This window comes from Sesamum indicum, linkage group LG13 (genome assembly GCF_026168435.1).
Source record: "Sesamum indicum cultivar Baizhima isolate 11 linkage group LG13, ASM2616843v1, whole genome shotgun sequence".
Classification (NCBI taxonomy): Eukaryota; Viridiplantae; Streptophyta; class Magnoliopsida; order Lamiales; family Pedaliaceae; genus Sesamum; species Sesamum indicum.
The window spans coordinates 14,936,556-14,950,926 of record NC_142669.1 but is presented as its reverse complement, the minus strand read 5'-3'; the positions used below and the strand labels follow the sequence as shown (position 1 = coordinate 14,950,926).

The 14,371-nt window shown below is 35.4% G+C and overlaps 2 protein-coding genes across 5 annotated transcripts; one reads left to right on the top strand and one right to left on the bottom strand.

Annotated features, from left to right (window-relative positions):
• The first annotated feature begins 2,743 nt into the window (after positions 1-2,743).
• Positions 2,744-10,875, top strand: LOC105176195 (uncharacterized). Of its 3 annotated transcripts, none has more exons than XR_002288232.2 (3): positions 2,744-5,836; positions 6,027-6,488; positions 10,735-10,875. XR_002288232.2 is itself a non-coding variant. In XM_011098926.3 (2 exons), the coding sequence occupies exons 1-2, from the start codon at positions 2,821-2,823 to the stop codon at positions 6,398-6,400; spliced, it is 3,390 nt and encodes a 1,129-aa protein (XP_011097228.1). In that variant the 5' UTR covers positions 2,744-2,820; the 3' UTR covers positions 6,401-6,540. The 3 variants fall into 3 exon arrangements, 1 of the variants encoding a protein (XP_011097228.1); XR_016063730.1 differs by having other exon boundaries at positions 10,738-10,869; XM_011098926.3 differs by lacking the exon at positions 10,735-10,875 and having other exon boundaries at positions 6,027-6,540.
• LOC105176160 (alpha/beta-Hydrolases superfamily protein) lies at positions 6,703-11,317 on the bottom strand. 2 transcript variants are annotated; one of them, XM_088877205.1, is made up of 9 exons: positions 11,296-11,317; positions 10,796-11,138; positions 10,265-10,309; positions 9,982-10,111; positions 9,346-9,415; positions 9,217-9,265; positions 8,833-8,930; positions 7,315-7,453; positions 6,703-7,065 (listed from the first exon to the last, which is right to left on the bottom strand). In XM_088877205.1, the coding sequence occupies exons 2-9, from the start codon at positions 11,126-11,128 to the stop codon at positions 6,907-6,909; spliced, it is 1,023 nt and encodes a 340-aa protein (XP_088733331.1). In that variant the 5' UTR covers positions 11,129-11,138; positions 11,296-11,317; the 3' UTR covers positions 6,703-6,906. The 2 variants fall into 2 exon arrangements, with proteins under 2 accessions (XP_088733331.1, XP_011097184.1); XM_011098882.3 differs by lacking the exon at positions 11,296-11,317 and having other exon boundaries at positions 10,796-11,184.
• Between the last annotated feature and the right edge of the window lie 3,054 nt (positions 11,318-14,371).

Genomic DNA, 14,371 nt, shown 5'->3' with positions numbered 1-14,371 from the left:
GATATGTAAAATATAAGAAAAAAAATGCAAGCAATTTCTAGTGATATTAAATGTGCAAATTATCCCTTTATGAAAAATATAGCAATTTATTTTTTTATATTTTTTAAAATACAACAATTTACCCCATGTGCTTTTTATAATAAAATAATTTATCTTCCTGTAAATTCATTCATTTTAAAAAGCATAGGGAATCAATTGCTTTATTTTAAAAAGTATAGGGGATAAATTATTAATTTTTTTATAGAGTGATTTACTCATTTGTAATATTATAAAGATAAATTACATTAAATTCTTATTTTTAAAGATACATATTTTAATTAAATAAATAAATAACAATTAAAAAAAGCGAGAGAACAAGAAGAGAAACATACAAGCTTGTAAAATTGAAAGAGAGAGGGGGGGGGGGGAGATGATTTAAAAAATAAGAAAAAACTAATTAACAGATAAAAAGATTGAAACACCAAATGAATATCCTTCAATTATAAAACAATATAGATTTCCGTTGGTGCATGATGATTCAAGTCGAAATATGCGACCTCCCTCGGTAGTTTTAAATTAATTACGTATCCACTCCAAATCGTTAATGGGTTTTCAGAAATAAAACACATACGTTAGACTCGTCAGATTTGTTTCCGACTAAAATTCTAAAATGCTCAAGTTAGTTCAAGTCGAGGTAGAAATATGCGATCTGTAGATTTAAAAGTGAAAGCAATAAATACATGTTACCTCAAGTGATTTTTAATTAGGGTATTTATAGGGCCCAAGTGTACAGCACTAGTTGGGCCATGTGTCACCATCTAGGTGTTCCTATCTTTTTATAGTACAATGGAGAATTTATCCTTCCAATCAGGTGGCATTTCGGAGTCTGGCGTGGGTTGGCGCTCCAAGGACCTAACCCACGCCTTGGGTCGCAGATCCTGCTAACTCTTTAAGCTACCTCTATGAGAGGGGCTTTTTCATCTTTTTGCATAAATAGGAGTAATACCCCCATCACATGCCATATTGGATATTTGGTTGATTGTAATATATATACCTCATATTTTAAAAAAATTAGAGTATCTATCGATCATTCAATTACATAATTCCACGTGTTTGGTGCAAACAAAATAAATTGCAAAGAAAAAAAATTATTTTTTGTAATTTTACCTACGAACCCTTTACACATCATCATTTTGTATTAAAAACTAAAGGGTTATACTCCCCTCCTCTGAGATATGGTGTAATTACACATAAACCCTCCTATAGTTTGAAAAATTACATCTATTACCTTTGAAATTTGCTTCCATCTAATAAATAACTCCTCCCATTAGTCAAAATTCACCAAATTCGCTAATACTAAATCAGAAAAAAAAATCTATATTATTAATTTATTAAACCTATTGATTATTAGATGTTGTTTATTGTCCCATACTAAAAAAGTATAAGCCAAACTTACATACTTTAGACTATAAACATAAAAAGTTTAAGCTAGGCTTATTATCCCATATTGAGAAAGTATAAAAAAAAATTTAAACACCTTAAACTATATATATGAAAGTTTAAGCCCAACTTATTGTCCATGTTGAAAAAGTATAAGCTAAAAGTCCAAAACTTAAATACTTTAGATTATAAATATTAAAAATTTTAATTTAAGTTTTTGTACTACAGTAAAAAAGTATAAAGCAAGTTTAAAGATTTTAGATTATAAATATGAAAATTTTTAAGCCAAATTTATTGTCCCACATTGAAAAAATATAAAACAAAACTTATACACTTTAAACTATAAATATGAAAAATCTTAAGCAAAGTTTATTATCCCACATTGAAAAAATATATGTCAAACTTAAATCTTTTTGAATATAAATATAGAAAAGTTTTTATTTATTCTTTTCCAAAAAATAGTCATAACCAATTTTTGATTGCTCATCGGCTCACAAATTTTGTCCAATTTTGATTGGTCCTTGCTGATTTTGACCACACCGATTTTGAATATATTAACTGCGCCGAATAAATGACCAATTTTCGATTGAATCGATCCACCGATTCTATTCTGAAAACATTGCCTAGAATAAATGAACAAGTCATTGCCTGTAATTAGTTGATGATGTTAGAGTCAAAAGCAAAGCTCACCGGACAAACATGAACCATCAATAGTCAAATCAAATGTCATCTTTTTCTTGATGATTTACGTTAACACACCTATAAAATCTTTTTTTAAATAAAATAAAAATTACATATCACTGTAAATATATCATACATGTATTAAATGAAATAAACAATCTAATTGAAATATATTTTTGGATAAATTATATTTTGTCATTCCAACTATGTCTGTTTTTATACTCTGACATCTAAATTTTTTTTTTGTGTCAGCTTGCCATCTCAACTACACGAAATTTACACTTTGCCATATATGAGGTTTTTTTGTTGAATTTTTTGTCGAAATAACATCACATGCTGTGTATATATAAAAAATATCACATGTCCACTGCATGTGAACTTTTTAAAAAAACTTGATTGAAAAAAGTTATAAATAACAAAATATACAATTTTGTAAAATTGACGCAAAAAAAAAAATTAAATATCAGAATATAAAAATGATCATAGTTCAAAGGACAACATATAATTAATCCTATATCTTTTGTAACACCAGGACAATTAAATGCAACGGAAAGTCAAGCAAATCATGATTCATTACATAAAAATATAATAAATATACTAATATAAAAATGATAACATCATTATATAAGAACAACTATCAACATGATATATATACTAAATGCCGAAGGAGGAGTCAACTACTGAGTATTAAAGTAGTAATGTCCCAACCATCTCCGAACAATGGACGGTGAGAGCTTGCTGCTCCAGCCATTCTTGATTTCAGTCAGCCATCAACCAAATTTAGACAAGAAACAAAGTACCCAAATCCGAGGAACCATGTTGTCCAAGTCTTCAGCTCTAAGCACCATTGCCAGCCTTTGCTTCTTCTGGTTCTTGATTTTCAGTTTTCCTTCTTCATGTTCAGCTCTTGAAACCAATGCCACTGACTATGAGGCTTTGATGGCCTTCAAATCCCATCTTCTGCTGCAACAAGACAGCATCTTGGCCACCAACTGGAGCTCGACTGCTCATTTCTGCAGCTGGTTTGGAGTTAGATGCTTGAATCAGAGAGTGATCAGTCTGCTGCTTTCAGGATTGGCTCTTCAGGGACAGTTATCTTCAGATATTGCTAATATGAGTAATCTTGTTGTGATTGATCTTAGCAGCAATGACTTGGGAGGTGTTTTGCCGAGTGAATTGGGGTTCTTGCAGCAGCTGAGAGTTCTGAATGTAACAAAGAATTCTCTCCAGGGGAGGATTCCGGCGAACCTGAGTCAGTGTGGGGAGCTTCAAGAACTGGATTTGTCATACAACTTCATAGCAGGGAGCATACCTGAGGAGCTTGGGCGTTTGAGCAATCTTCGGCACTTAGCCGTCGACCACAACAATCTCACGGGTAGGATTCCTGCTTCTTTGGGTAACTTTTCGAAGTTGGAGTACTTTTATCTGCATGAGAATGATTTGGTTGGTGAGATCCCAGTGGAACTGGGGAAGCTGGCTAGTGTAACGGTGATGGCCCTCCGTGGTAATAACCATACTGGCTCGATACCTGATTCGATCTTCAACATCTCAACGATGCAAGTCATGGACCTTTCTATAAACGGGCTGTCAGGTCAACTCCCCAAGAGTCTAGGCAGCCATCTGTCGAGCCTTGAACACCTTTTCTTGGACAGCAACAGGATTACTGGGAGAATTCCAACGTTTCTGTCTAATGCATCGAAGCTTACCAAACTGTTTCTGACTGAGAATGATCTGAGTGGAAATATACCGAATGAATTCAGTGAGTTGCAGAACTTGGAGTGGTTCGAATTTGAATACAATCAAATCTCTGGTGGCATCCCGTACAGTCTCTTCAACATTACATCACTTCAAATACTAAAAACCAGACATAATTACCTTAGCGGTGATCTTCCTCATGATCTTGGTAATTGGCTTCCTAATCTTCGAGAGATTTTCTTGTCGCATAACCAGTTTAGTGGAGAAATACCCCCTTCAATATGCAATGCCACAAAGCTCACCACCCTGGAGGCTTCAAACAACAGCTTTAACGGGCCAGTTCCAATGATGCTTGGAAACCTGGTAGCACTTGAGCATCTTAACCTCCAAGTCAATTTATTGGTTAACAATCCCTTGTCCACTCGTCTTGACTTTTTCGACTCGTTGGTTAACTGTAGGAATCTACAATATCTTGTCCTTGATTCTAATCCTCTCAATGGCATCATACCAGACTCGGTTGGAAACTTATCGAGCAATCTCAAAGTCTTAACAGCCATATCCTGTAAGCTTAAGGGTGGCATTCCACATAGTATTGGCAACTTGAGTAGTTTGCATTTCTTGGGATTATCTAATAACAATCTACAAGGCAAAGTACCCTCATCGTTCGTTGGCTTGCAGAATTTAGAAAGGATATATCTAACAGGCAACAAGTTAGAAGGCACTATTCCAACTGAATTCTGTAGCATACAAGTTTTGGGGATCCTACATCTTGGAGAAAACAGTTTTTCAGGATCAATACCCCTATGTTTTCAGAATCTAACTGAGTTAAGAGAGATTTCTCTGGCTGCTAACAGATTAAACTCTACTGTGCCTTTGCGTTTCTGGGATTTGGTGAAGGTGGAAGGTGTAAACTTGTCCAGGAATCAACTACATGGCATGCTACCGGTGGAAATGGGAAACTTGAAAGCAGTTAATATCATAGACCTCTCTTCTAACAACTTCTCGGGTGAAATTCCAAACTCGGTAGGGAGCCTTCAGAACCTACTTGCACTTGATATGTCGCAGAACAAATTTCAAGGTCCTATACCAAACAGTTTGAGCAATCTGATAGTCATTGAATTCTTGGATCTGTCCTTAAATGAGCTCTCTGGTGGTATTCCTCCATCCCTTGGATCACTTCGCGATCTCAAGTATCTAAATCTTTCTTTCAACATGCTACAGGGAGAAATCCCGACAACTGGAGTATTCACAAACATTACTTCAGAAAATTTGATGGGGAATCCTAACTTGTGTGGAGCTCCTAAATTGAACTTTCCAATGTGCTCAGCTCGAGGCCCCGGGCAAGGAAAGAAATCGTCTCTAGTTCTCAAGATAACAATCCCCATTGCTGCAACACTTCTTGTGGTCATATGTCTTCTTGTGTGGCTCAGTTTGTCAAGAAAGAAGCACCTGAAGAATCCAACTGGATCAGATTCTGTCCCAATAGGACATCAGGTCATCAGCTATTATGAGCTTCTCAGAGCAACAGAAAGTTTCAGCGAATCCAACTTATTGGGGAAGGGAAGTTCTGGTATGGTGTATAAGGCCGATCTTTCAGATGGTACCGTTGCAGCAATCAAGGTTTTCAATATGGAGTACACCAGGGCTCTGCAAAATTTCGATGCTGAATGTGAGGTTTTAAGCAATGTGAGGCACAGAAACTTAGTCAAAATAATCTCCATTTGCTCAAATATGGACTTTAAGGCTATGGTGCTGGAGTTCATGCCTAATGGAAGCTTAGATAAATGGTTGCACTTTGAGAGCAATTCCTTAAGCCTTGTCCAAAGGCTCGATATTGTGATTGATGTTGCAATGGCCATTGAGTATCTCCATCATGATTATATGATGCCGATTGTGCATTGTGATCTAAAGCCCTCGAACGTGCTTCTTGATGAGGACATGACAGCTCATGTTGCTGATTTTGGGATCGCGAAAATTCTGGCTCAAGATGAAGAGCTAATCCGGACTAAGACTCTGGGAACTATTGGGTACATTGCTCCAGGTATGGTCATTTACCTGTTCTCTAATATTCCCAGAACCCCTTCTCCTGATTGTTTGCTTCATAATATAGTTGTTACCTTCTTCTCAAATAAGAGTTTTATTGCTAAAATTATGTTTCTATACAGCATGCCTCTGAACTAAACATAGTTTCTATTCACTTTCTCTAATCAAGATTAGTGTCATTCAAACAGAATTCGGTTTAGATGGCCATGTATCCACAAAGGTTGATATCTACAGTTTTGGGATTCTGCTGTTGGAGACATTCACAGGGAAGAGGCCAACAGATAATATGTTTAGAGAAGGCTTGAGTCTGCATCAATGGGTAATCAAATCATTCCCTGGTGCCCTGAGAGAGGTGCTGGATCCCAATCTTATTTATGACCTTAATTCTGGTGAGGAAGGTGTAACCAAGAAACAGAGCCAGGTGGGAGAGTTGCTCGTGCCGATCATTCATGTGGCCTTGCTTTGCTTGAAAGAATCACCAGAGGAAAGGATTGACATGAGAGGCATCTCGGTACAGCTAAAGAAAATCAGAGCTGAACTGAAGGATGGTTGTGGCAAATAGTTTATGCAGGAGTCTCACCATGAGCCTCACACTATTAACTCTGTGAAGCAAGACTATCTACCTCACACAGAAAACACATAACACCAGTGTACGTTTCTTTTTTATAGTAAAGCATGAAATTCGTATTTCCTTTTCAAGAACTCAATCACCTTAAGGATAAAAAGAAATTATGTCCGGGCCAATCTAACATTTGGATCCTACCATAATGCAGCTCTGAGTGATTCTTCAGGTTAAAAAAAATGACAGGGGAAAGAAAATGAAAAAAGACTGTATCCTACCAGCATATACTTAGCAGTATGAAATTTGCCAGCAACAAGAACATTAACACTTGATAAGGCTTTTACAAAATTCCTTTCCCTTCACTCTAATGAAATTTAAATGCTACTATTCCTCAGAATTTAAGTTCTATGCTCACCATATTTCATAGGCGCAGCCATCTTGAACTAACAATATCAATAGTGCTCAGAAAAGTTACAATTTTTTTTTTCTGATATCTTAATCTAGAGCTATTTAGCCATCTCTCTATCCAAACCAGTAAGCCATGATAAGATCACTTCTGCACCTTTTTCCCAAGAGCAATCCAACATTATGTCATGGGCAACCCCTTCAATACAGACAGGTGACACACCATAAAAGCTGCCAGTTTCACTAAGTCCCTTGGCGTCCTACAGAAATCATAAGATTTGTAACTCAGACACCCTCAGTTTATACCAAAAATTCTTTCAGAAATGCTATAGTTGTAGGCAATAAAACCAGAGGCAAGGAGAGACAAGAAAACAATTGCATGAGTTGCAATAAAATAAATGAAAAAAGCAACAGAAGGGCTATTATTTTCAGAAGCTTCAACAACAGATATGCATATCAGTCAATAAGCATTACACAAAATGTTTTAGATTTCAGAGTGAGAATTTTACCACTATGAAATCATCATTTGCTCCCACAACAAGGATTTTGATAGAAGAATCTTTCATGGGAGGAACAGGAAGTGATGCACTGAGCTTCCTTAGATCAAACAGTGGCATTCTTGAACTCTCTGTCATCAGCTTTTGATAACTGGCACAAATTTAAAGTTAAAAAAAGTTTAAGCTAGCTTTCCAGAGAAGAATGAAAAATTAAACTTCTTTTTTGCTCTCCTTTCTGTTTCTTATAGCTGGCATGGATGGTTGAGCATCTGAGGTAGGCAAGTACTATGAGAATGTGAGCATGTAACGAGTCATAGAAGACAAACAACAAGTAAAGGAACCAATTTTTAAATCCCAATCAGATTCCTCAAAAGATGTCAGTGATTAATGTGGTAAAGAAGTAGGAAAATCAGGTTCCTTTATGCCTTAAACACCCTCATGTAATTCTGGAAACACCCACACAAAATCGTAAACCGTCCAATCTTCACAGCAAGTCTGCATTCTGGGGCATTGCTTCGGCTGAATGTGGTAAAGACTGGCTAACTAGTGACTGGTAGGCAACTTTATGGCCTTCAAGTCATAAACTTTTAAGTTTTATCATATGCCGTTTTTCAAATCTAAATCAGATATAGGAAATCATGTTTCTGCAGAATAATTGAATCCATGTGCTTTAAGATAAGCATGTCACCCAACAAACCCAAACCAAGGTGCATAAGGCTAATTTCCACTTCCAAATTTTGAAGAACATCACTCCCTTCCCCTGGCAGGTGCAGACGTATGGTATTTAAGATAAGCAACCAACTGAAGTTAGCTTAACCCATTTTCTTTCTTTAATATGAGATAGTGGGGCTTCAACCGATTAACTAATCAAAGATTGTTGGCAATCGCATGAAGTCTTTGTCTACAAACATCATTTCAAATACTTGTAAAAATCTAGCAGCAGCATCATCAAGCATTTCAGAAATTTTCACATGGCATAACCCTAACCAATTTTATGTTGAGTTTTCCATTATCTTTGAGACCAAGAATCTTTTGTAGAAACTCCCTGTTACTCAGCTGCTGTACTGGTTTATCAAATACAACTAAATCTTGCACAACTACCACCACTCAAACTACCACGTGGTGATAATTGTTAGCATCAGCCCTCGAATTGACAGGCTACTTTCTATTCTTGCATAGGAAGACAACCCTTTGAATCAAGAAGAACTGCAAGTTGCAGAGAGAGTCATTTTCTTTCAATCTTTTGTTATTTGGTACATTTCAAATTCAATTGTTGTATAACTTCTTTCGCCATTTAGAACTATTAAAATCCAATAATCCCATGTCAAAAATTCTTCAGTTACAGTGACCTCATTCCAGATTTGGAGCATAAATTTGATCAACTTAGCAAGACTATGCTCTTTGAGCAAATAATATGTATCCATTGTCAAAGGCAAAATCCAATGCCTCTGGATGATTCATTCCAAAATTGATTACAGCATGTGGCTTGAATTTAAGAATGTACAAGTACACAAGTCTTGTAGTACTAACCGAAGGACAAGACGATCCTCCATAGATTCAGAGAAGAAGGTTTCTCTACAAAGAGGCAGAGAAGTTTGAAAAGCTTTCGCTGCCAAACTGCGTGTCACCTGATCCATGAAGTATTCAATCATGTAGACTCTGGAGAATGCATTTGTTAATATGAACAGGGAAGTGCCTAACATTTGTATTTCAGAATTTTCGGTAGCAGATAAAAATAATACAGAAAATTGTACTGAAACCAAGTAGTATTATCACTCTATGGAAAAGAAAATGTTGAAAATAAAACTGAAATAATAAGATTTTGCAGTAATTCACTGAATCAATGATACATTTTGGAACTTGCATTATAGAAGTTAGAACTGTGAAGAATACATTCTCTAAAAGAACAAGTACCTTAAATGCAGCAATAGGTTTGGAGAACAGATACCGCCAAACTAGGCCACTGAATAAAAGGGAAAAAAGGTATGTTAGTTTGGTAAAACAGAATTCACATACAAAATGAGACAGTTACGACAAAGTCACCTATTTCCTGAAGGAGGTACAGAGCAAACAAGAACTCCTCCTGCTAGATAAGGGTGTGAGAGTTCCTTCTCTGAGATGGAGAATGGTAGCAGAGAAGTAAGTCACAGGGCAAAATTTCTTTAGAAAGCCATTTCAATAAACATTACAAGTCTTCAAAGATGTATGATGCATCAGTTTTAAGTATCCACAGGATATGGATTGGGCTAGCAGCTTAGGGCCTAATTCTCAACACAAACAATGTCTCATGTATGAGGATTGTATCTAGAACTAATTTCTTCCCTTGACCTTCCTTGTTCTATTAACATGTCTAATACACCTGATTATTCTGTCTTCTAGCTCTGTCTTAAAGATAATGATTTTCATATCAGAACCTCATAGAATTATATGAAATTCAAAGAATTACCAGAGCAAAATATTACAAACATCTTTCCTCCTCCCTTAAATGAAAGGAAACAAAAGTTTAATCCCCTGTAAAAGATTGTGTCTATCTACAATACAAGATTTCCTAAATTCTTTCTGAGCGTCGGTGGCCAATGACTTGGTTTTTACTTTCCCATTGAAGATTACAAACGTTCAATGTCAATTTCCTGCTTTTCCATCCAAAAACAGTACCAATCAGTTGAAAATGCTTCTGACCTTGTAATTTCCCATTCCCCACATTTGCAAGATAATACTGAACAATGAGCCCACCAAAAGAATGCCCCAGCAACACTGGGGGTAACTGAATCTCCTTCTGGATGAAATCAGCCACATGAGCTGCATGTGTCTACTGCATGTATGGAGTTTCAGGGTTAGACCAATATGCATAAGCATGCTACACCAGTAGTGGCGGAAATAGAAAAACAATTTAGTTCACTTCCACAACTAGATGAATTTTAGCTAATGAAAAGAATAATTATCTCTTGAAAAGCAAAGATACCTGGAGCGAACCTGCGACTGCACCATCCGTAGAATCACTTTCTCCCTGAAAATCAATAAAATGATGTGATTTAGAATCCAATATCCAACTCAAGCATGTAACTGGTAGCTAGAAATTCATAAAATAAGTAATGGGTCCAAGAGATCGATAGTCAATGACTGATAAACTGACAAAAATGAGTGGACAGCATAACATAGAACATATTGAATCACAGCTTATCGGTTAATCAAGCTGATATCTGCTGGCAAACCAGTGCGGTAACTTTAACAACTAACATAACAAAAAGGTAGAAATTAGAAAACAAATCTTTCTTATAGCCACCTTAGGATTAATTCCATTGAGATTTGTATTAGGTCCAAGAATTAGGCATTCTCAATTAAGAACCTTTACACACTGAAATTGCGAAAAACTGGTTCTTTTTCTTATTATACAACTGCATAATGGTTTATGATCCTTAGAAATGTATACAGCAGAAGGAATTACCACATTTTACTGAACACCAAACGGGAATTAGCATCGCAAGAAGCGTACCTGACCAAGTAAGCTGAGAGCATAACAATCAAAACCATGTCGAGAAAAGAAGGGCAGCCAGTGTTCAGCCCAGCACCAAGCCGCATGAAAACTTCCATGGACAAAGACTAAAGGTGGATTATGAGGTTTCTGATCTTTCTGGTCCCAGCCCTTTTGGAAGATGAACTCCATGTTCAAACCAGATGGGAGCTCGTGGAAATGGCGGGACTGCCCCTGCTTCAGCTCGAAAGGGACCCGCATTTTGTAGTTGTTGTTAGTGAGGGCGGCCCGGGGCATTGGGGTCATCCGGCGAAGAGGGTTGTTGGTCAGTATTATGGTAGCTAGAGCCGCCATTGTTGGCAATCTGAGGAGCAAAGGATAAGTGTAAGTTGAAAATTTTAACTGAGTTTTGCATATCTATATAAAAGCATGAATAAGTTTTTAGATTTCTTTTGATTTTTGATTTGGCTAAATTACCCTCACACTATTATATTGATTTGCATGATCCTTTGACTTCTCACCAATGCATACATCATTCATTTCTTCATGGCTTCTCCCATTTTTCATGACTGTCTTGAATCTTCTCCCATATTTGCTCCCCCGGAGTTGCTGCTCATGCCTAATATATTTGCTTCCCCGGAGTTGCTGCTGCATGCCTAATATATTTGCTCCCCCGGAGTTGCTGCTGCATGCCTAATTTGCATGCTCCACCGCCCAGTTTCTCTCGTAAATTCATTTTCTCTACTGTAGGATGAGATATTCCAAACACCACAACAAATAATTAATGCAATGTGTAAACAAAAAAAAGGCCCAAACCAAAATGGCCTGGGCCTTTTAAACGCTGGATGGCTAATCTCATGTATTAACAAAGTTATTAACAATTTCATGTATTTTGACATAATTATACCTGATTCAGTCAAACCAATGGTATGACGTGTGTAAATGCATTCACGCTATGAGAATGGAAAAGGAAGTACTCATCATCTTCACAGTATGCGTCCCACAGCGACCAAAGTCCAAACACAAAGAACAGAATACGTTGTGTGCCAAATTCCGCTAAATCTGTCACTAATTTTCAGAATCAAATGACCCAAAAACATAAAATAAGAATAGCTTATTTTCATTTAAATGAATGAAAATTACATGTCCGCCCGTTTAAATTAACAGTGAGACATTTTTGCTCCTATCTATATGCCTTATTTGGCAAGGCTGATTGCCCTTTTGCCTAAATCTATCTTTCAGAAGTTTCTGGCTTGACACACCCCTTTTGGGCAGTGATAAATACACAATCCAACTCTTTGCAGGTAACAAAAACTTGCTAAATTTATACATCACATTGCCAATTACAGAAATGAAATGATTATTTGCTCACCAGATTAGGAGCAGCCCATCCAACAAGAGCAGAGAGAACAGTCATCACCTACAACACATTCACATTCACAGTTCGAACGTCCGTATATACGGTTAAACAATCGATTTTCAGATATGTAAGACAAAGGTAATTTTGTTCGAACACCAAAAAGTACATAGGGAGGCACTGAGCTTCTTATTTAAAAACTCGGGCACAAATTGCCCTTTTCTCGATTAAGGGAATCTTTTACGCATTTATCATTTCACATGAGATAAAATGCTGAATGCATAAATACTTACGATGACAGAAAGCAGGCAGCCGAAAAAGACACTCCTCCTTGGATGTCGCATTGTCAATATCTTGCAAACCAAATACACAAATATCAGCAAAACAATGCAAAAACATCGATAAGCTATTCATCACGACGCAGTATATGGTAGCAACAACTTTCAGCAAAGTCTCAATGCTACGTGCCTAAACGAACTGATTAACTTAAAAAGATTATCAAGTCCTGATATCTTCCAAGTTTACTTACAGCAGCAACGCAGAACGTTCGATCACCAAACCAGAAACCATTGTCATGACAAGTGATTTGGTGAAGCCCTGATCCACAAGTACCTGTGGTAGTGATAGACTCATGTTTGTGGAGAATGAAGGCAACTTTACAAGGAAGCTAGGAAAGAGGCAGAAGGGTGATGGGCTTGCAGCTTGCAGAGTAGAGGTCAAATGTGATGATCTCAAACTTAGAAAGATTAAGCCAAATATTTGTATGGGGCTATTAATTCAAATAGCTCCTGCAATGTGCATGAAACTCCTTTAGGGTTAGCACTTTAATATGAAAAAGAGTAAAAAATTTGTTGAATTGTACAAAATGTGAATGTAGTGATTCAATAATGATATAGGTACATTATGTGTTGGTCAATGCTGTTTAAAAATTGAATAGATGAGAGGTATGAGAGGGCGGTAAGATTTGAGGGAGGCCACCAACTCCCAATTTGTCATACTTATAGCCAAGAACTAGGGCATGTAGCAACCATTTTTCAACATTAACACTCACCATAATTTGGATTTTACATTATACAATGAGTTGGGGTTGCTAGCATTTTACCTTTTTGTTGAATTTAGGGGTGGTAGATGAGTCGGGTCGGCTCGATTTTGAACTCGACCTCAAGCTCAATTGTTTTTGTTCATAAGCTCGCTAGCTTTTTTTTTTTTTTTTTGAATTTTTTATATATTTAATTTTATATTTAATATTTGATCAATTTTATAATCAAAATTAACTATATATTATAATTATTAATCAATATCTTATATTTTATTTTGGATAATAATAAATTATGGTACTTTTTTTTATACATTTAATTTTTATACAAAAATAAATTTAATCAACAACTTAGTAAGTTATAATATTTTTTGTAATTAAAATTATTATTTAATATGACATATGTAAATTTTATGTTATATTTAATATATATTTGTATTACGTTATACTTTTTTTAAATTGACAAGTAATTCACTTATGATTTTTTATTGTTATAAATTTATGTCAAAATTTAGTAATTCCTATGAATTAATCTAAATAATAATAATAATAATGATGATGCTGATGATGATGAGATGGTTGAACAATTCTAATTATTATTTTATTATATATATAATGTGATCAAAAAGTTTAATCAATAATTACAATATTTTAAAATTTGAGCACCCAATTCATATGAAATTTAAATATATACAAGATGTGTCCATTAGATCATATATGATTTAAAATCACACGGCTTGATTCAACGATACACCGTCTTGAATAATTACTCTTATGTTTCGAGTATGAAATCTCGACATCCGTATATCCAATAAGTCTAAAACTTTACCAAATGTATTTTTCTGTAAGTTTGATTATATCTATCGATTTAATTTGAATTTTGATGGTCCGACTAACCCATGTTGTTCAACAATATAAGATGATAGTTATATCAATGTATACTAATATTTATAAATATATAAATTTTTTGCAGATTATGAACATATATTAATTTTAACTATATCTATGTAAAATTTGACGATTCGATCCCATAATTTAAAATAATAAAAATAATAGTAATAATAATAATAATAATAATAATAATAATAATAATATAATAGTAATAATAATACAACAAAAACTCAAAAACCCACTATGTTTGTTTTCATTTTTAAGTTATCTCCGGTATGAGTCAAAACATATTGAATATTTGCCATCATTCAGA

What these genes read in the sequence shown, in the direction of transcription:
- LOC105176195 (XM_011098926.3), top strand. Translation starts at nt 2,821, where the DNA reads ATGGACGGTGAGAGCTTGCTGCTCCAGCCATTCTTGATTTCAGTCAGC. An exon ending in TATTGGGTACATTGCTCCAG is followed by an intron (nt 5,837 to 6,026) that starts GTATGGTCATTT and finishes TCATTCAAACAG; the next exon opens with AATTCGGTTTAGATGGCCAT.
- LOC105176160 (XM_088877205.1), bottom strand. Translation starts at nt 11,128, where the DNA reads ATGGCGGCTCTAGCTACCATAATACTGACCAACAACCCTCTTCGCCGG. An exon ending in CTCTCAGCTTACTTGGTCAG is followed by an intron (nt 10,310 to 10,795) that starts GTACGCTTCTTG and finishes ATTGATTTTCAG; the next exon opens with GGAGAAAGTGATTCTACGGA. An exon ending in GGGGAATGGGAAATTACAAG is followed by an intron (nt 9,416 to 9,981) that starts GTCAGAAGCATT and finishes TCTCCATCTCAG; the next exon opens with AGAAGGAACTCTCACACCCT.